This window comes from Pelodiscus sinensis, chromosome 28 (assembly GCF_049634645.1).
Source record: "Pelodiscus sinensis isolate JC-2024 chromosome 28, ASM4963464v1, whole genome shotgun sequence".
NCBI lineage: Eukaryota > Metazoa > Chordata > Testudines > Trionychidae > Pelodiscus > Pelodiscus sinensis.
Window position 1 is genome coordinate 6,088,236 of NC_134738.1, and position 21,389 is coordinate 6,109,624.

The following is a 21,389-nucleotide window of genomic DNA, read 5'->3' on the forward strand; positions in this document are numbered from 1 at the left end:
TGGATGGGGAGTGGGGGGGGCAAGGCTAGGAGTGGGGCGGGCAGGGGCTGTGGATGGGTAGTGGGGGGGCTAGGCGTGGGGCAGGGGCTGTGGATGGGGAGTGGGGGGGGCAAGGCTAGGAGTGGGGCGGGCGGGGGCTGTGAATGGGGAGTGAGGGGGGGCAAGGCTAGGAGTGGGGCAGGCGGGGGCTGTGAATGGGGAGTGGGGGGGGCAAGGCTAGGAGTGGGGCGGGCGGGGGCTGTGAATGGGGAGTGAGGCTCCTTGTTCCCTGCAGGGAATATTGACGGGGTGGGCACTGAAAGGGTAAGAAGAAGTTGTCCCCAAGGTTTCCTCTGCCCTGGAAGAGACCAAGGCAATAGCTGGGGCAGGTGTGACCTGACACATTTGGTTACTGACCTTGCTGGAGTGCAAGGAACAGTCCTCAGGGCTCTAAACCGCATTCTGAGCTGAGATCTTGCTGAGACTTGCTGGCTCCTTGTCCTTAGCCTTACCAGAGGAGGAAGACAGTGCTTGGGTCTGACAGGGTTTGGTAAGTCAGTGTAAGTGTTAACCCTTGGCTGCTGTGTGATGACTCCCAGGCCTCTTCCCTTGGACTGCCTTGATCTCTTTTTGTTCCTCTTTAAGGTGCTGCAGGACTACTCATTGTTTTCAGTCTTTTGGGTGAATACATGGGTGCTGTTGTTTGGTCACCACTGTGCGTGAGAGGTGGGGCCTTGAGCTTTCATTTTCTGCTTGGTGAATGTTTTCTGTTTAAATGTCTCAGAGGGGTATTCCTGTTAGTCTGTAACTTTAAAAACAAAATGCTGATCAAGGCAAGATTTGTTCAGGACAGACCTCTTTGCTGCCTGGGCAGAACTGTGAGGTTTGGAGAGAATGTTAATAACACCGTGCTGGGGAATCTGTAACTTCTCATGATATTTCAGTGAGGCCAACCCTGGTCAGCACAGGATGATGAGTTTTCTGGTGATACCTTACCTGGTAAAAGATTGATACTCGTGTGTAGGTTGTGAATGCAGGGGTATGTTCCAGCCCCATCTGATACTGAGGGGAAGTTAGGGTGTTATGGGCAGGACAAAATGAAGGGAATGGGCTCCTGCCTGTAGCACACCTTTTGTGGGGCCTGTCAAACACCTGGAGGCTTCTGGAGCGAGCATCACCACCATGGCTGCCGGTTGCCATCTCTTGACCCCCAGCATGGCTGCTGAGTGAGGTCCTGACCAGACTGAGCTAGAAAGAGATGTAAACGTCACAGACTCTGGCTGAATCCGAACCAACAGCTGGGATGTGAAACTTTATCTCTTCTTCTCCAGCCCCTGTCTCCTTTTCTTTCTCTACCTTTGTTCTTCCCTTGGCCTGCCCTCTCCTCTTTCCTTCTGCTTAACGAGTCAAGGCAGCCAAGCCTGCAGATTTTGTAGCATTGCTATAAGCCTGAAACCAGAAAAAAGCAGCTAAAAGCAACACCCTGACCAGCCTGATGCTGGTACGAGTTTGCCAGGCCTCAGAGTACCCGAGCCTGGGTTTCTCTAGCAGGGAGGCTGCAAGTGTCACACCAGAGGCGGAAGCTGCCTTTTTCTTTCCTGTTCTTTTCGTTCCTGGTTTGTGGGTTTGGACTTGAACAGCAGCTGCAAGGACAGCTCCAGTTCCTTGTCCCCAAAACAGTTGTTCCTGTCACAGGTACCAGCTTCCAACTCTCCCTATGGGTCTCTACCCCCTCTCAGCCTTGGGCCCCATTCCACACCACACTGTTGTCTTTTTGAGCCATTGTTCTATTCCATTAGAAGTGTCCGTAACACAGTTTGCTTGTCCATCATTTATTTCTATACTGTCCATAAAAAGAATTTTCAACGGTTACCTACCCTGGGGTGAGTGGGAAGTGCTGGGAGGGAGGGGGAGGAGTTGTTCAGCAGGGCCCTGGCAGATGGGAAGAGCTGGCTGCCAGCAGATGCTAAGCAACCCATGGAGTCTGTGCCTATGATGGCCATCTTTGTTACCACCAAACAAAGGGAGATTTCCTCCTAAAACCTCTCTCCAATCATAGGAAGAGGGACCGCAGGATATAGGCAGGAGGCGGCAGAGGGCTTGCCTGTGAGCTGGGAGTTGTAGTTGTGAGACACGAGTGCTCTTAATGCCTCACTTAATACTTTTAACTGGTTTCTCATTGTTTCTCTAGCTTTAGCAAAGGGTTAAAATGTTTCCTGGTACTGAGCAAGCTGAGGGCTCTGCATACCAAACTCCGGTTTGACCTTGGACAGTCTGGGTTATGTGTTCATTTATTCCATCCAAATTCAACGGCAGACTCCGTGACCCCCCGGGGCTCAGTGGGATATGTTTGGAGGTAGAAGATTGTTCCTCGGCCCAGGAGTGATGGGTTCAGGTGTTTAACAATATAGTTTTGTCAAAGCTTTTATTTGAACCAATAGAGCCAAGCCCTTGAGAACATACGTACACATGTACAAAAATACTCTGGGACAAGAAAGTTCGTCTGCCTTGGCTTTAACTGTACAGTGCCCTTTCTTTGCCGACCTGTCTCCAGATGTCTCCGTGCCTAGGGTACACAGGCTGGCATCTCCTGATTGGAAACATGGCCCTGCCCCAGGCTCAGCAATGCTGTTCTGGCTCCACTCTAAAATCAGTGGCATGGTGACTGTGCTGCGGACGATGTGCTAGGCTACCAGAGTCTAGGGAGCTCAGTGCAGTGGACCCACATTCTGTCTTGCTACTTGCTGCTCTGTGGGAGTAGAGCCCTCACTTGTTCCATCACTTCCAAGAATTCGCTTCTGGCCTGGGCATGAGCAGCAGGCTCCAGTGCCAAGTGCTGAAAGAGGTTGAGTGGCTTGGCGTTCTGGAAGGCCTTGGGTACAGGGATCTGCCTGGGCAGGGCACTGTTTCCAATCAGGAAGTGGTAGAGGCATTTCTCCTCTAGCCCATGGTGCAGGTACAAGAGGATGTCCTGCAGCCTCTGAGCTAACTGCTCCGGGCACCATTCCGACAGTGGCAGGAGGAGCAGAAGGTGCATCAGGGCGGTTTTGAAGTGGTAGGTGGTGAGGATCTTGTTCTCTAGGGTGGGCATCCTGCATTCCTTGAGGTAGATGAGGATCTGGAGGCATTTGAGGTGGCAACTGTCCTGGGGGGCATACCTGCTCATCAACTGGAAGAACAACATTTCCTGAACAGCGAAGGTTTCTAGCCACGCCAAGCCGCTGGAATGGCCCATCTCAGCCCCCTGGCTGGCCAGGAAGACCAGAGAGTCTCCCCGTTGCACCCCCAGGATGATCTCGATGGAGAGGGCCCTGCCAGACTCATAAGCCAGCCAGAGCTTGCAGCAGGAGGTGGAGGGCTGGAGTGAGAGCTGGAAGCTATAGTTGTGAGACATGAGCTCCCAGGCCTTGCCTATCAGACTCTGGAACCAGTGGGTAGTTTTTTCCACATCCAGGTGGGAGCTGCTGCATAAAATGTGCACTCGGAAGGGTCCCCGCTTACTGTCACTCATGTCTGCCTCGGAGTGGTGCAAGAGACACAGCACGTCCCCCAACAGCCTCTCCCTCTTGCACACACACTCCAGCTCCACCAGGATGTGGCCGTGGTTCTCTGGGGTGCCCTCTGTGTAATCCATCTCCAGATGGAAGGAGTGCCCCTTGGGTGGCAGCAGGGGCACGAGCACGCAGTAGGTTTTGGAGTCCCTGTGGGGGCACCAGCCTTCAAAGGCGCTGGCCACGCCAATGCAGTTCTCCAGCTGGGGGAGGAAGGTCTGGCAGATGAGGACTCGGCATGCCTCCAGCAGGCTGTTCACGAGGCCTGTCACAAACTCGCAGGTGCTAGCCAGCTCCTTGGACGTACCTTGGAGGTGCTGCTCGTAAAAGTGCTCCAGGGTCTCTGTGTCTGGGAAATCAGGATGTTGGGTGCAGACGCTCCTGGGTGCTGTTTCGGCCTCCTCCTCCTCCTCAACACTGCTGGCATCATCGCTGCTGGAGTCATAGCTAGACTCATGCTCCATGCTTGGCCTGCAGAGCTCAAAGAGCAGGATAATAACCAGTACCCCGCAGTGCCAGCCATGCCAGGCCACCTCCTCAGGCCCTTGCTCAGACTCCACCTTCAGCGCAGCTCCCTCCTCCCCCTGGCTTTGGTTTGGCCCCAGGTTCTGGCTCTGCTGTAGGCCCTGCCCCTGCTCTTGGTTTCTCTGCTCAAACTCCAGCTGCAAGCGGTTCATCTCCAGGGCCAGCAGCTGCTCCTGCTGCTGCACCCTCTCCACAGTCATGGGGTCTTGCTTGTTGTCACTAACCATCATGGGGTGGTACACAATGGCGAGCACCGCCAGAAAGAGCAGGCTGCCCACGGCCATGGCCTGCAGGAGGGAAGAGACCAACTCAGGGGGACATATGAGGGAAAGGATGAGGGCATTGCCCCTCCCCCCGGCTCTGCCACAGCACCCCCAGGTCCCTGGCTGAGTACTGCCTGAGGCTCTACTAGCAGAGCCATAGGGCCGCCTCCAGCCTTTCATTCACCCTGTGCCCTGGCCCTGGGAGAGGGCAGGTGAGTCGGGGCATGGATAAACATGGGGGCTATCAAGAGAGAGGGTGGATGTATGCGGGTGCAGCAGGTTGGAGGGGTGGGCCCCTGAGCTTGTGGGAGGGGATTGGACTGCTGCGGTTGTGGGGAAATGGGGGTGCACCAGCTCAAAGGCACAGGAGGGATTTTCTGCCCCGCTGGGGCCTGCAGAGCTGATCGGTGCCATGCTGGGTCTGCCCCTGCCCTTGTGTCTCAGCCCAGACATGCTGCAATGGGACACTGTGTGGAAGCCAGTTAGGAAGGGCTGAATAGTCCACAGGAGCTGATTGTGATCTACACAACTGCCTGCCATGGGGGAGTTTGGGTCCCATTCCGCCCACTGCAAGCCGTGAGTTGCCAGCTGCTGTGGCCCCCAAAAGCCCAGTCAGGCTTCCAGTGAAGGCTGGGAGGCTCCCCTGTTTTCATGCCCAGCTGGAGGTGCCGTGGCTGATGCCCCCATGCACAGTGCTCCTGTTAGTGTGCCAGGGGCGGCACCTGCTCAGCACCTCTGGCCTGGGCACCTCAGATTAATGGGAGCTCCTGCAAATGTGGCCCAATGCTAAGGACTCTCAAGACACCCATGCTCCAGCAGTCAGGATGCTTCTCTAACTCTGTACACAGGGCACCCCCTCTATTTGACCCCCTCCCCCCAGCCTCTCCCTACTCACTCTATGGAGATGTCACACTCTTGCAGGGAGGATGCAGCTTATGCCAGGAATGGCCCATACTACAGCCCTGCTACAATCAGCCCCTCTTACTCACTGGCTGTACCACCTTCCCAGCTCCCTGGCCCAGTGACGCCAGCCACCTTCCATTGTTACCCGCTCTCTGTGAAGTCACACCTGCTGGAGCCCTTTAAAGGGACGGCACACAGCGCCCTGTGGCAGCGTGGCGGGAAGTGGCACAGTTCAAAGCGGTTGGGATGGCTTGTGATCAAGCTGAAGCTTGGCTCATCAGGGCAACAATTGCCCCCCCTCTGAGCAGCTCTAGCAAAGGGGACATGCTGGAGCAGAAGCCTGGATTGGGTGACAAGGCCAAGGCCATGGGTTTGATTCCTCTGTAGCCGTTTCGGCTGAGTTATGCAGGGGGGCGCAGCATCCATAAAGCTCTGTCTAGCTTTCCCTGGCTTTGCTTTTTGCTCTGCTCTGACGCTGGCTTCCCTTCCTGCCTTCTTTTCTCAGTGTTTCATACGCAGGCTACAAACCCAGGAGCTGCTAGGGATTGCTGATCCCCACAGCCAGCACAAGGCTGCCAGCCACTGGCCCTTAGTGGGTTTGAACCCAGCATCCAGACATGGAGCTCTGTTCCTTAGCAGTGCCAACTAGTTCCTGAGAAGCCCAAGAGACGCTCTAACAAGGCCCTACTCCACCGCTGGCTGGGGCTGGCCCCTGGCTCCTTTCAGCCAGCTGCTTGCAGGAGCAGGGAGGAACTTGGCAGCGCACATGATGTGGGGAGCAGAAGAGAATCCATTTTATTCTGGACAGCACGTAACCTCTTCAAGGCACTTCAAGCATGAACTAAGCCCTGCTTGCCACCTCCAGTGTCCCAGCCCTGGCCCTCTTCCTTTCCCTATCCCCCTACCCACAGATTCCCCCCCCCTACAGCCTCTCAGCCCTGGCTTTAAGCTGTCTCCTTCCCCAGCCTCTTGTGCCTCTGCCTTTATGATGAGTTACCACTGGGTTGCTGTGGCAGACCGAGCCAGGTCTGGGCACAGCTGAGGGTGTCCACTCGGGGCAAATTGCTTAAAAACCAGGGCTCCTTAGAGCCCCAGACTGGAGACCTTTCCCAAACAGGTCATAAACCAGTCACGCAGAGCGCTTCAGCTGCCAGTCCGGCCAGCAGGAAGCATCATGAGTAAAACCCCTCAGACACCCCAGCTCTCCCTGGCTGCATCTAGACTGGCAAGTTTTTCTGCAAAAGCAGCTGCTTTTGCGCAAAAACTTGCCAGCTGTCTACACTGGCCGCTTGATTTTGTGCAAAAGCACTGACGTTCTACTGTCCGAAATCAGTGCTTCTTGCGCAAATGCTCTGATGTTCCCGTTCGGGCAAAAGCCCTTTTCCGGAAATGTTTTTGCGCAAGAGGGCCAGTGTAGACAGCTAAAAACTGTTTTGCACAAAAAAGCCCCGATGGCGAAAATGGCGATCGGGGCTTTCTTGTGCAAAACCGCGTCTAGATTGGCACGGATGCTTTTCCGCCAAAAGTGCTTTTGCAGAAAAGCATCCATGCCAATCTAGATGCTCTTTTCTGCAAATGCTTTTAACGGAAAAACTTTTCCGTTAAAAGCATTTGCGGAAAATCATGCCAGTCTAGACGTAGCCCCTGTGCTACAATCAGCCCTGAGCCTAACACACAGGTGAGGAGTTATAAAACCCAATCTCACCTACCCTGAACAGGTTCTCCTGGTCCCAAAAGACCAGCCACAGTTCCCAGTCAATTTAAACTCTGGATCTTACCCGTAAGATCATGCTGCGCCAATCCTTTAGAATCTAAAATCTAAACGTTTATTAAAAGAAAGAAAAGCATGAGAATAAGGTTGTTAAGGAGAATACATTACATGCATCGAATCACCAAGTTTTCAATGCAAGCTCTCAGCAGAGAAGTTACAAACTGCTATCTTAAAAGTCTTTGGTGTACATCCGATGTCAGGATGGGCCAATGATTCTTCCCGGCTAGCTGTTCCTCACAAGGCTGCATCTGGGATCAGGAGCAGAACTGAAGGCAAGATGGAGTCTGCCTCATGGCATTTTATATCCATCCCTGGTATCATCGAAGCTGGAGCAGGTCACATGGCCCAGTGACCTATCCCTGTGTCCCATGTCAGCAGTAAAGATATTGGCTGGTTTGCAGGTCCCAGACACATTCCTCAGGTGTGTATTGGCTTCTCTGAGAGCCTTGCCCCTGGAGCCTTGCTAATTAGCATAGTCACTGACTGAACATTCCTAGCCCATTGCTTTGTCTCAGACAGAATCTTCCCGCATCGACACAGAGTCCATAGTTATAACTCCACACGCAGATATCACACGAGTACATGAACAATCAGTAGAACGTAAGCTTTTGTTTGACACCTCACATGGCCCCTTTTTGTGCAGACTTTATGACAACCCTCCCCCTTGGGTGCAGCAGTGACTTGTCTGATCCCCATCAAATCCAGTAATGTGACAGCACAGCAGGGCCTTCCCCATGCAAGGCCCTGAACTCACACATCAGAGACACAGAGCCTCAGTCTAGGGTTTCCTAGCTGTGAACTGGGTTGGGGTATTAACCCACCATGCTGGGACAGGAATTAGCTAATAAACTGCCAGGTGCTAATTAACAGACTAATGATCAGCCCCTTTGCCAGAGTGGAGCAGACTCTTTGCTGTTGCTGGCTGGGCTCCCCCATCCCAGGAGCTTGGCTGGATCCCGCTGGCCAGGAGGTGTTTGATCTTCCCCTGTGCTACTTTTGGGCTCCCTGTTCTGCCAGCTCTCTTGTGTCTGTAGTGTGCAGGCCTAGGGTGCTGGCAGTTTGGAAACTCTGGTCTTCATGGGGGAGTCTAAATGGGAGCCACGCAGTGTTCCCTGTAAGTTTGCGCGGCTGCCCAGCTGATTACCAGAGCACCCACAGCGAGTTTCCACTGGTGGTGCACATTCACACATCCCTCAGTGCTCATAAAATTTATTCTGCACAAGGATGGAAAAAATGAGTGGGAACACTGGAGCCATGCTCTTTTGGCAGCCTGGCCCTTAGTGCAGGCCCCTCTGTACAGCGTTGCCACTTGCAGCCTGGGCTGGGAACACAGCTGCCTGGCAGCTACCCAGGGTTGCTATGGCTCTTTAAAGGTCTCACAGCTCAGCTCCTACCAATGCAGTGCCATGGCTGGGAGCCATTTAAATAGGGTCTACTGCCCGAGTCATTGCCTGGAAATTTGGTGGCACAGGCAGCAGGAAATAAATAGAAAGCAGCCAGATACAGACCGCAGGCCGGATCAAAGTGTTACATGGGCAGGATCTGGTTCCCGGGCCGCATCTCGCCTAGCCCTGGAGTATAACGTGACAGAGGCTGGTGTATTTATGGCCTGAAGCAGGGCAAGATTGGAGCCTAGCATGGCCAGAGATGTTGAGTAACCTGTGATGTCGCACCTCATATTCTTTATGGAAATACACCTATGAATATGAATATGCCTGACTCCAATGGCCTGATGTGACCCATTGCTGGCGAGGCTGGAACCCCTGGCAGTGCACGTTCTGCTGGCTCAATGTGATGTGCCTCTCTGGGGTGGGGAGCATGGGGAAGTAGAAGCATAACCCTGTTTGTTGATCTCCACATGCTAAGGGAGGGCCCTTCCTGGGACTTAGGGACCTGAATGGCCCAGTTTTGGACCAATGAGCTGTGAATAGACCTGCTTTTCCTGGGAGCCTGGACTCTGACTGGTCCTACAAATAGGGCTGCCAGATGGTTTCAACAAAAACATCAGACATGCTTGACAATCTCCATTACATCTGATTTAGAAAATACCGGACATTTATAGTTTCTCATTTATATTTTCTCAATTTGTTTCCTGAACAGAAAGGAATGAAACTGTCTACAGAATCTGTATGGATGGATATTACATGTGTAACCCTGACTGACCTCAGTCATCTGCGGACACAAACAAACCTGGGGCTTCCGGGGATTACTGCATAAGCCAAAAGCCAGCTGGCTAAAGCTATAGAACAGACTCATTATTTTCTCATCTTGTAAGTGGTCTTGGCTAACTGTTGAACTGCGTTCCTATCTTCAGAGACATCCCCAGTGAAATCTTACATGAGACCCCAATTTAATGCCACCAGCTCCAGCATTAGAAAAATCAATGTATAACTTTAAGTAGGAATTAAACTTGAATAACTTCAGTGGTGTTTAAGCTCGTGCTTAATCAAGCTTCCCAAATTAAGGATATGTTCCTGAAATGGGGCGGGCACATGGTGTTGCAATCTCAACGATATAAGAAATTTTTAAAGAACTTTTTATGTTGTAATTATTCACATAAATTAACTCTCCATGCACATTTTTTTGACCTTTTCTTTGCCTTATGTGTTTGAGCCTCCTGTTATATTTTTGAGGTTGCATTTGTTTTGTTCAAATCTTCCCTAATTGTAACCAGATATAACATACTTGACTTGATCCTAATGAATAAGGTTGCCTACAATTATTTCTCCAGGACACTGTTGGTTGGAGAGCATTTACCAAAACAAGTTGCTATACATCTGACTGCTAGTTGTAATAGTTATTAGTGGATCTTTTCCCAATACATACTTCCCTTCTAACTGTCACCTAACAGCACTATTATGGGTTATGTGGATAGCATAATTTCTGCTATTTTAAATTCTATTTTCAATAACGCCAATAGCCATATTGCCACACTCCATGTATCCTGCCCTTATAGTTCTTTTCACACACTGCCTTCCTTAATAGGGCCAGTCTTTTTGTGAATCCATCCAACACTAACTTTCTGAAGATAAGTTTTCCAGCTAATGCCCCCCTTCTTGTTCTGGGAGAATTCTGCAATGGCAGTGGAAACATTTGCTTTCTGAATTCAGTTTTTCCTGTTTTATTCAGATTTATGAAAGCATGCTCGTCAGTGATGGATGTACCTACAGCAATGAAAGAACCAGTGTGCTCAAGCTGAAACACATTCTTGCCAAGTAAATATTGGAAAAGCTCACAGCTACTAGGACATGGATGCAAATCATATCAGATCACAGCTAACTTGCATTATAAAGTCACACTAGGAATAATGAGTATGAAGGTCCAAAGTAATCTACCAATATAAAGGATTTACAAAATGCTACCTGCAAATCAAAACTCAATTTCAGGTTTTGCAAAGCCTAAAATACATCAATTCAGAACGCACAGTGTGCTTTTTACTAGGACATACTTTAAAAGACTTTGGAGGGATTTGAACAATTTTGGCAACTCACTGGAAAAACTAAAGTTTGAGCTGTTGAAAAATGAAACATTCATGTTGGGAAACATTGCAGTTTTGAAGTGTCTGAAAAAACATATTTTGGGGGGTTAATTTATTTTGTGAATCTTTTGGGACTCTTTTGTTACCCAAGTTCTATGAAACACATAGTAAAAAAGTTTTGTTTTTCTTTTCCAGAGGCTGGATTTTTTGTAAAAAACTCTTTCAATTAAAAAGTTTCATTTGGGTGTTGGGGTTTAGCTCCAGGCACACCAGCAATGTCTGTGTCCTCATCTATGGCTCTTCTCTCATCTCAAAGAACAACAGCATCCTCTTTGTGATTTGGCCCTCTCTCTAGGTCGCTGTCCACTTTCATACAGTCCTGACACTTGCGTGGCAGCGAGTGGAGGGGGTGGGGATCTGGACCCACCCACTACTCCGGAGATCAACTCACAGACCCTTAAAATAGCAAGCAGCTTCCTGCTGCTCCTCTGTGCCATAGGTCAACGTTGCTCTATTTCCCTGGGCCACTTTGTTAGCTCCTGCTCTGTTCATGGTGCTAACAATTCTCTCAGCCATCTACAGATGCCCTGTGTGGGCTCTTAGCAGCAACTTTTATATGGCCGTGTCTCTGAGAGTCTCTGCCATGTGTGGTGTCATGGCTCAATTCCCCAACTTGGCACTTCAAGTGTAGGTATGGAGGCTGGCTAGTAGAATAAATTCTGTAAGAACCTGTCTCTGTAACTCCCGGGCTATGTCTAGACTGTACCCCTCTGTCGACAGAGAGGTGTAGTCTAGACACAGCCCCAGAGACAAACTTGTCCAGTCTCAGTTTCCCTGAGACCCACCAAGTGTCAATACAAATATAAATAAGCTGTTTTCCAGGGAAGAAATCACTTGGAATCTCCTCCCTGAGGCAATCTCCTCCCTCCATTTTGCTTGGAGTTGGGAAAACAAACAGGCTATGTCTAGACTGCAAGCCTCTTTCGAAAAAGCAAGCTGCTTTTTCGAAAGAGAGCACCCAGGCAGTTTGGATGCTCTCTTTTGAAAAACCCCTGTTTGCATTCAAGAATGCATTTTTTCGAAAAAGCACTTTTGAAAAAAGGCGTTCTTCCTCATGCAATGAGGTTTACCGCTGTCGAAAGAAAAGCCGCGTTCTTTCGATTTAATTTCGAAAGAAAGCGGTTACAGTCTAGACGCAGGTGAAGTTTTTTCGAAAAAAGGCTACTTTTTTTCGAAAAAACCCCTGAGTCTGGACACAGCCACAGAGATAATCCACAGAGAAAAATGGGTTTTTGCTCCCCCTGGGTACATAAGTTTATGGACACAAAAATCAACCAATACCAGTTAACCAAACCAAAAAGAAAACACTTTTATTATTAAAACAAGACTACTGTTGCAAGCATAGTAAATGACTATGGACTGTGAAATAGATTCAGGGAGAATCCCTGGGCTGTAATCCTTAGCTACCAAAGAGAGAAACAATTAACCAGATCAGACATGATTTCCAAACCCCCAAACAAGAAAAACAAGAAAACCCGATGGACTACTTACACATTTCAGTGAATTCAAGGAGTTTGTTTCTGGGAGAGTCTGTCTCTCCCGCTACCTGGGGAAAAATTACTCTGACTCAAAAAAAAAAAAAAAAAAAAAAAAAAAAAAAGGAAGAGAAAAAAAAATCTCGAAATTCCGTATCTGCATTTTACTGGCTGAATGCCCAAAGCCCCCTCCCTAAGATGCATCTCCAGAGTTGCTTAACCCTTTCCTCACTCCCCAGGTAAGTCAAACTCTCCTTTGCAGCTCCTATTCATGACAGGTGGCCTCCTACACAGACTCCCCAGTAGCTCTCTTAACCCCTTCTCTGCCTGTGTGGGGCAGATATCTCATCATGCAGTTCTGAAGCGCTGACAGTTAAAAAGCACAGTACAGCCAAGGTATGGACTATTCTTACCATTTTAGACAGGGAGAATTCTTGAATGTAATGTGGAAACCAGGAATTGAATGCAGAACTTAAACGTAACCTCATCTGTCAACAACTGACACTTCCTCTCTCTTCCTGTATCAAGTCATGCTACTGTTGGTATGTGAGCCTGGATCATTACTTTTACCACTGCCTGGAAGCCCTGCTTATCCCACTGTTTGAGGCGGGTCTGGGCACAGCTGAGGGCGTCAGCTCAGAGCGAATTGCTCAAACTCGGGGCTCCTTACAGCCCCCGACTTGCGGCCCTTCCCAAATAGGCCACAAACCAGTCCCTCAGAGCACTTCAGCTGCCTGCCTGGCCAGCCTGAAGCCACACGAGCAAAACCCCTCTGGCACTTCAGCTCTCTCCATGCCCCAAACAGCCCCGGGCCTGCTCACAGGTGAGGGATTTTAAAGCCCAATCTTACCTACCCTGAACAGGTTCTGTCCGGTCCTAAGAAACCAGCCACAGATCCCAGGTCAATTTACACTCTAGATCTTACCCACAAACCACGCTGGGCCAATCCTTTAGAATCTAAAATCTAAAGGTTTATTACTAAAAGAAAGAAAAGCATGAAAGTAAGGTAGTTAAAGTATCATATATTACATGCATTGAATTTCACACTTCTCAATGCAGGCTCGCAGCAGAGATGTTATAACTGCTGGCTTAAAAGTCAGGGTGGGTCCACAGTTCTTTCTGGCTCATTGATCCCTCCAATGCTGCATCTGGGATGAAGAACTGAGCTGAGCACCAACATGGAGTCGGCCACATGGCCTATTTATATCCCTCCCTAGCTTCTTCCAAGCTGGAGAGAGTCACATGGTTTCTGGCCAGGCACCTAGATTCCTTCTCAGGTGGGTCTCTAGTACTTAAGAGACCTATTGTTGCTGGTGGCTTGCCAATTAGCATGTCCATAGAAGCAAAATGCAGGACAATGTAGCACTTTAAAGACTAACAAGATGGTTTATTAGATGATGAGCTTTCGTGGGCCAGACCCACTTCCTCAGATCAAATAGTGGAAGAAAGTAGTCACAACCATATATACCAAAGGATACAATTTAAAAAAAATGAACAAATATGAAAAGGACAAATCACATTGCAGAACAGAAGGGGGATGCGGGGGGGTGGGAAGGGGGAGAGGCCATGTCCATAGACTGAGCTTTTCTCGCCTATTGCTCAACCACATACAGAGAAACTTCCAGTATCCATACAGAGTACATATTCATAATTCCACACACAGACATTATACAGATATATGAAGAGCATATGCATTACACAGAATCAGTCGAAAGTGAGCTTTTGTTTGACACCTCACTTGGCCCCCTTGGTACCAACTTTTGGGGCCAACACCCCCCCTCAATGAGTACAGCAGTGATCTGCTTGCTCCCCTCAAAATCCAACCTCATTTGTCAACGACCTCTCTCTTTCTGTATCAAGTCATGCTATTGTTGGTATGTGAGCCTGGATCATTACTTTTACCTCCGCCTGGAAGCCCTGCTTATCCCACTCTGTCTCCTGGACCTTTTTGTGATCAAGTCTCTGCTGAGAGCCTCTCTTTCCTTCATTCTCTAGACACATCTTTAGAGCTGCTACCATTACTGTATTTTGGGATAGATCAATATGAAAGACCTTATCCAGAATAACGTTTTTGATAGTGCTACAATTCGTTCTAGTTCATCCTTTCGAGCACCTGAAGTGATTTAAGGGTTTGAAAGATTGTGTTATAGTTCCTAGTGTTAATGCAAAATTACCACTTAATCCTAGACACTAAGCCATATGTTACTATGGAAATGTTCTGTTACAGCCTTGCCATGCTATGAAGATTACTACAAGGCTTACCTGTTTACATTGAACTAATCATTGTAACACTAGATCATGGTTTAAAATATAACATTCCTCCTGTCATTTGCAGCATGCAAGCAGCTCTGCCAAGCCTGGTCAGCTGGCGATGCCTGCACAGGCGCGGGGATTCCCCCAGCCGACTCACTGGAGAGGGGTGGGGGGCCGAGAAGCACATGTGCCAGTGTCCCAGGAAGAGGGGTCCGGCTTTAAAAAGGAGGGTGCCCACCCTCAAAGGAGGAGGAGGGTAGGAGTCGGGTTGGTGGCCGGAACCCGTGAGGCAGATCCACCTGGACCGGGCGACGGAGAAGCCATGGGACCCTGAGACGCCGAGGCCAGAGAGGCACCAGGTGACTGGGGGAGAAAGCTGACGGGAGCGACCAGGACATGGGACGGCCCGAGGGAAGGAAGGAGCCCAGGACGGGGTCAAAGAAGACCCGAGAGTCGGTGAGTTGCGGCATCGGTCCCCCTGGCCAAACAAAAATGAGTTTATTTGTTTCAGGTCAGAGTGTCAATTGCAAACATGTAAACTGAAAAACAAAAATTTTACATTTTCAATCATAATAGAACCATAGCTTCAAATAATACTAGAACTGGAAGGGATCTTCGAGCTCATCAAGACCTGTCGCCGCAATCATGGCAGGCCCAAGCACCATCTAAACCAGGGCTACTCAACTTTGGAAGCTCCGGGGCCCACAGTGATACTCACAGTGCATGCCAAGGGCTGCAGCTTTAGTGTGGTTGTGTGTACATGCAACTATATATGTAAAAATATGGAAATAACTTCTTTCACCTCCTCCCTGGGGGCTCGAAACGCCAACTCCTGGTACCTGTCTGTTCCAGCCAGCCCATCTGCTTGTGTCTTTCGATGCTCACCCCACCTGGGAGATGCGTTGCTGTTGTGGAGCATGTTCTCAGTGGAGGCCATGTTCAAAGGATCCCACCTGTGGGCTGTGTGAGCCCCATGTAAACCCAAACTGCACCGTGGGCTGCAAAGAAATAGGCTGTGGGCTACATGCGGGCCACGTGTTGAGTAGCCTTGGTTTAGATTATCCCTGACAGCTGTTAAGCAGGCTTGCTCTTAAATACCTCCAATGATGAAGATTCCACACTCTCCCAAGTCAGTTTTTTCCAGTTCTTTATTACCTAGCCAGTTAGGAACCTAACCACCCATTGCTTCTTGCTCTAGCATTGGAGGTTAAGGTAATGTTTTCTGTAGCTTTAATTATTTTATTGCTCTTGTCTGGATCTTCTCCAATTCTTCCACGTTGTTCCTTAAATGTGGTGCCCAGAATTGTTGAGGCATAATCAGCACAGAGCTAATGAGATGTTATTCACACTATTATCTTAGAGATAGAAATGTAGCCCTGTTAGTCTGGTGTAGCTGAAACAAAAAACAGGACTATGTAGCACTTTAAAGACTAACAAGATGGTTTATTAGGTGATGAGCTTTCCTGGGCCAGACCCACTTCCTCAGATCAAATAGTGGAAGAAAATTGTCACAACCATATATACCAAAGGATACAATTTAAAAAAAGTGAACACATATGAAAAGGACAAATCAAATTTCAGAACAGAAGGGGAGTTGGGGGGGGGGAAGGTAAATGTCTGTGAGCTAATGATATATGAGGTGATAATTGGGGAACTTGATTACCTGCATCAAAGACCTTTTAAGACCACACTTGAAAGAGAATCCTCTGAACTGACATTCATGCTTAAATTCAACACTTTACACCTAAGTTTAAACAAAGACATTAATTATCTTACCCATTACAAAGATAGCTTCCCCAATTATCACCTCTAATATCATTAGCTCACAGACATTTACCTCTGTTGCTCAGTGAGGTGGAGGGGCTACAGGGCGGGGGGGGGGGGGGGATTAAGAACAGATCAAACAATCCCTGCTGCCCAAGTTTGGGCTGACCCCTGAGGTGTACAGGAAAAAATTCCAGTGTGCAGAAGGGCTCTGAGGATCTAGTCTTCTGGATGGCGTGATACGTCCTCAAGTGGGTATACGGCCCAGACCCCAGCAGACCTGGTTAAGCTGATGGTCCTGGAGCAGCTCTATGAAATCTGCCTCCCTACCCTGAGACTGTGACTGAAGAACAGGAAACCAGAGGATTGAGTTTACAGTCAGCCAGTCCAGGTGTGAAGGGGAAACCCAGAGAGACCATCTCACAGCTGTGCAGTGGGGAGAGGTGCCCACTTGGGCCTCTCAGAAGGGAGGATCCGGCAACTTCCTCCCTAGGGGGACAGCCAGTACACGGGTGAATCAGCCTGCCTGAGGTAACCAATGGGACCTGACCTGCCATCGCTGTGGGCAAGAGGGCTTAGGGCTTCCGGGACCATCCTGGGAAGTCTCAGTTTGCTTAGACTAACTGGGTGAGGCTGGAGGAGGGGTAAGCTCTCCAGGCGGGAGGGGCTGGCAGGCTGCCTTCAGCTCAGGTTGGGGAGGCCCCTCAGGCCAGTTCCTCTGTGGGGTCTGATGCTCCAGAGGAAGGTTTCTCAGTGTACCAGGTGGGGGCTGGGCTGCCCCTGTGGAGCGAGTGCCTCATTCCCTTGGAGGTGGATGGGAGGAAGGTCATGGGTCACTGGGACATGGGCACACAGATGATGCTGGCCTGACCCGAGCTAGTGGCACCAGACTGCGTGGTGCCCAACACCCACCTGACCCTGATGGGTATAGATGGGACCCTGTTCATGGTACCTGTGTCCAGAGTGCATCTGAAATGGGGGGCTAAGGAGGACCCCAAGGATGTGGGGGTGCAGCAGCACTTGCCTGCTGTGGTGCTGATGGGTGGTGACCTAGAGGATTGGCCTGAAGGACCCCACAGTGCCCTGGTCATTACCTGTAGCAGTGCTTTTCTTGTGTTAAAAAATAAAAGGTGCCAGTACTCCAGGGGAAAAGCGGCGAGGAGTCCTGTGGCACCTTATAGACTAACTGAAGTGTAGGAGCATAAGCTTTCGTGGGCAAAGACCCACTTCGTCACATGCATCTGACGAAGTGGGTCTTTGCCCACGAAAGCTTATGCTCCTACACTTCAATTAGTCTATAAGGGTATGTCTACACTACCCCGCTAGTTCGAACTAGGAGGGTAATGTAGGCATACCGCACTTGCAAATGAAGCCCGGGATTTGAATTTCCCGGGCTTCATTTGCATAAGCGGGGAGCCGCCATTTTTAAATCCCCGCTGGTTCGAACCCCGTGCAGCGCGGCTACACGGGGCTCAAACTAGGTAGTTCGGAATAGGAATCCTAGTCCGAACTACCTAGTTCGAGCCCCGTGTAGCCGCGCTGCACGGGGTTCGAACCAGCGGGGATTTAAAAATGGCGGCTCCCCGCTTATGCAAATGAAGCCCGGGAAATTCAAATCCCGGGCTTCATTTGCAAGTGCTGTATGCCTACATTACCCTGCTAGTTCGAACTAGCGGGGTAGTGTAGACATACCCTAAGGTACCACAGGACTCCTCGCCGCTTTTGCAGATTCAGACTAACACGGCTACCCCTCTGATACTTGACTCCAGGGGAAAAGTTGTTCTGCTCTGACTGGAGGTGCTGGTACTGTGTCTTGAGGTGCTGGTACTGTGTACTGGGCAGTACCATCACAAAAAAAGCACTGAAATCTACCATATCATGGTCACTGCGTCCCACCCACCTCTACTTCCCCTATTAGTTCCTCCCTGTTTGTGAGCAGGTCAAGCTGCGCACGGCCCCTGGTTGGATCCTTCAGTACTTGTACCAAGAAGTTATCCCCAACATTCTCCAAAACCTTCCTGCATTGTCTGTGTACTGCCATATTGGTTTACCAACAGATGTCAGGGGGATTAAAGTCCCCCACGAGAACCAGGGCCTGCGATTTGGAAGCTTCTCTCAGTTGTCCGAAGAAAGCCTCATCTACCTCATCCACCTGATTCGGTGGCCTGTAGTAGACACCAACCACAACATCACTGCTGTTGTTTGCGCCTCTAAACTTAACCCATAGACTCTCAACAGGCTTTTCTCCCTCTAGATTCTGGAGTTCTGAGCAATCGTAGTGCTCTCTTACATATAGTGCAACTCCTCCTCCTTTTCTCCCCTGCCTGTTCTTCCGGAACAGTCTATACCTTTCCATGACAGCACTCCAGTCATGCGAGTCATTCCTCCCCTCTGTTATCCCAATTAAATCATATTTCTTGGACTGGGTCAGGGCCTTCAATTCTCCCTGTTTGTTGCCTAGGCTTCTCGAATTAGTGTACAAACACCTCACAAAACTAGTTGATTGCCCTATCTTCTCCATTCAAGTCAGGGGCCCTCCTTTCTTGCTCGTTCCTCTTTGCATTTCTTCCCGGTATCCGACTTTCCCATTCCCCTCAGGGTTTTGGTCACCGTCCCCCGATGAACCTAGTTTAAATCCCTCCTCACTAGGTTTGCAAGCCTGCCCACGAAGATTCTCCTTCCTTCTTGGTTAGGTGGATCCAATCTCTTCCTCACAATCCTTGTGCCCGGAACAGAGTCCCATGGTCGAAGAAACCAAAGCCTTCTCTGCGACACCATCTGTGCAACCGTGCATTTACTTCCTCAGTCCTTTCCCTTCAACAGGGAGGATGGACGAGAACACCAGTTGCACTCCGAATTCTTGGATCCTTCTTCCCAGCAGTACATAATCCGCAGTAACCTGTTCAATGTTGTTCTTGGCCGTATCGTTAGTTCCCACATGGAGAAGCAGGAAGGGGTAGCGATCCGAAGGTTTGATCAGTTTTGTAAGCCTCTCAGTCACATCCTGAATTCGAGTTCCCGGTAAGCAGCACGCCTCTCGAGATTCCGGGTCCAGACGGCAGATGGATGGCTCAGTCCCTCTTAGGAGGGAGTCCCTGACCACCACCACCCGTCGTCTTCTTTTGGGGGTGGCAGTAATGGAACCCCCATCTCTATGGCTACTTATCTCATGCCTTCCAGTAGATGGTGTTCACTTCCGGTTTCTTCTTTGTGAGGTCCCTTCCAAAGCATTCTCCACTGCAGAGCCTGTGGAGAGAGCCTGAAAGCGATTACTTACCTCTGTAGCATTGGGGGATTCCTGTGCTGGCCTTTTTCCCCTTCTAGAAGTAACATGCTGCCAGTTCTCTTCCTGGTCCCATACTGCCCTCTCTGGCTTTTCCGCCTGCCGTGCTTGCAGGATTAAACGTAAAAGTCTAAGTAGTATAAGTTTGTTAAGTAGAAGAAGCATATAAGTGTTTAGATTTATTCTTGTTAAAGTGTTTAGATTTAGTGTTATCAAACTTGATAAGTGTTTAGATTTATTATTATTATTATTATTTGTTAAGATTGTTAAATGTTTAGTTTTATAATTATTGCCCCTCCAGAATATAATTTGTTAGGGATGTAATATTAGGTCATGTAACTTAAAACTGTTAAAAATATAATACTATGCAGCCAGAAACATCTCCCCTCTCTGTGTTCCAGGGCACGCTCAAACTTTTGCAAGTGGCTGCTTGTCAAGCCACTAACTCTGCTCTGGGAGCCAAGCCCGGTAATTGACTAAGGGCATTGTTACACAATTGACGCCAGTTCTCTTCAAAGCATTGTGAAAAATTAACCCTAATCCAACAGTGGATCAAATAACTGAGAGATTTATTAACACAGAACATATTAGTGACAAAGATATAGATTAGTGACAAAGAGAACATAAACTCCTGGAATTTTTGGAATTGAATGACATGTTCTTTTCTAGTCTCTTCTGCTTTGGTATGTGCTAACTTACTCGTTCATTGAGAGCCATATCTCAGTAGTGAAATCCAAAGTAAGGCTCTGTTGGCCCATTAACTCCCTTGTCATTCCAAAAGAAATCTTGTTACACCTTCTTATTGCAGATATAGTTACTGAATCCAAATCAAACTCTTACCGCCAAGAGATGGACGGAGAGATAGATGCACATTTCTAAAATATATAGATAGATAATTGTGCCTAAAACTGTTCTAATTTATTTCAATTACTGAACCAGAATAGCCTATGCTTGTATAAGTATGTAATTGTGTCCACTCTGGAGGGTGGGTTTGTAGGGTAAACTGAGGCAGCCCTAAATGTGCTAGTAGGCCTCTAAACAGCATAACTCCATTCTAGGATTAAGGCCTGGGAACAGCACAGTCAGGATAAGAACTAAAGACAGTAAAAGACCCTGGGCACCATAGCAACCACGTTCTAAAACACTCGGACAGGGTCCCAGTTGGTAACGTCAAACGGCATTTTGCTTAAGATAACATTCATAAAATTTGCTTAAACTGTCTTGCTTCACTCCTAGATAATAAGCCTGAGAACCAAGCGCTGCACCAACTCAAGGCCATACCCGCCTGCTATAGCAACATCATCATCTATGCAGACTAAAATGTTATTACTGTTTTGCTGACATGTTTTGGCATTTGAACAATAACCACCTGTATATTAATTAATGAGCTGTTACTTTGCAATGGACGGAGATATTATGTAATCTTTACTAGTTCTGTTGGCTTATGTGCTTATTTCATCTTGCTGCTAGACCTATCAAATCATTTTTCCTCCGTCCACCTGCTGACTATATAACCTATTGTATTGTGTTAATTAACCAGTGTTCACCAGAGTAACCCCTGTGTGTCACTCCATCAGCTGGTGTATAATAAATCCTCCGCTTGTTTTCACCTGCATCCAGAGTGTCCTGGATTTTTTCCAACAGGGTTGCTACTTTAACAACATTGGTATAGTATAAGCAGAAAAATATCCACGTGTGAATAAGCCCAGAGACAAAATATTAGATTAGATGTGCCTATTAATAGTTTCCCAGAAATTACTTTCTTTGCATGTGAGTACTGGGAGTTCTGCTAATTTAGAACTCTGGCTTTGCTCCCTGTTTATGGAGACAAAAACTCTGTAGCCCTTCCAGATGGAAATAACAAAACTCTGCAAGCAGAAATATCAGTTCTCTCCAATGCGGCACACGTGTTCTGATCAGTCTCCTTGCCTCCAGGTTTAATCTTAAGAAAGAAACTTGGACCAATAAATTTTAAAAATCTCTGTGGGGCAAAATATATTTCAATGGAAAATACTTTTTCCTGTCCACAGTGTTTGGTTCAGTATAATTAACATGAATAATGCACGGCAGTTTCCTGATAGTTA

At 48.7% G+C, this 21,389-nt stretch overlaps 2 protein-coding genes and 1 long non-coding RNA gene across 4 annotated transcripts in view; 1 reads left to right on the forward strand and 2 right to left on the reverse strand.

Annotated features, from left to right (window-relative positions):
* The window catches only part of NCAPH (non-SMC condensin I complex subunit H), a 30,783-nt gene extending 30,264 nt beyond the window's left edge, over positions 1–519 (reverse strand). The window contains exon 1 of the mRNA XM_075911055.1: positions 397–519. The gene's annotated coding sequence lies outside the window, so the exon portion shown is untranslated. The remainder of the gene's footprint in view (positions 1–396) is intronic.
* On the forward strand, positions 175–21,017 carry LOC102451755 (uncharacterized). Of its 2 annotated transcripts, XR_012897994.1 has the most exons (5): positions 175–529; positions 9,093–9,262; positions 10,122–10,207; positions 14,341–14,714; positions 20,542–21,017. It is a non-coding gene; the product is annotated as an uncharacterized LOC102451755 (long non-coding RNA). The 2 variants fall into 2 exon arrangements; XR_001368675.2 differs by lacking the exons at positions 14,341–14,714; positions 20,542–21,017 and having other exon boundaries at positions 195–529; positions 10,122–10,661.
* ITPRIPL1 (ITPRIP like 1) lies at positions 2,717–5,342 on the reverse strand. Its single transcript, XM_025187691.2, has 2 exons — positions 5,214–5,342; positions 2,717–4,342 (listed from the first exon to the last, which is right to left on the reverse strand). The coding sequence occupies exon 2, from the start codon at positions 4,337–4,339 to the stop codon at positions 2,717–2,719; it is 1,623 nt and encodes a 540-aa protein (XP_025043476.1). The 5' UTR covers positions 4,340–4,342; positions 5,214–5,342.
* Positions 21,018–21,389: the final 372 nt, after the last annotated feature.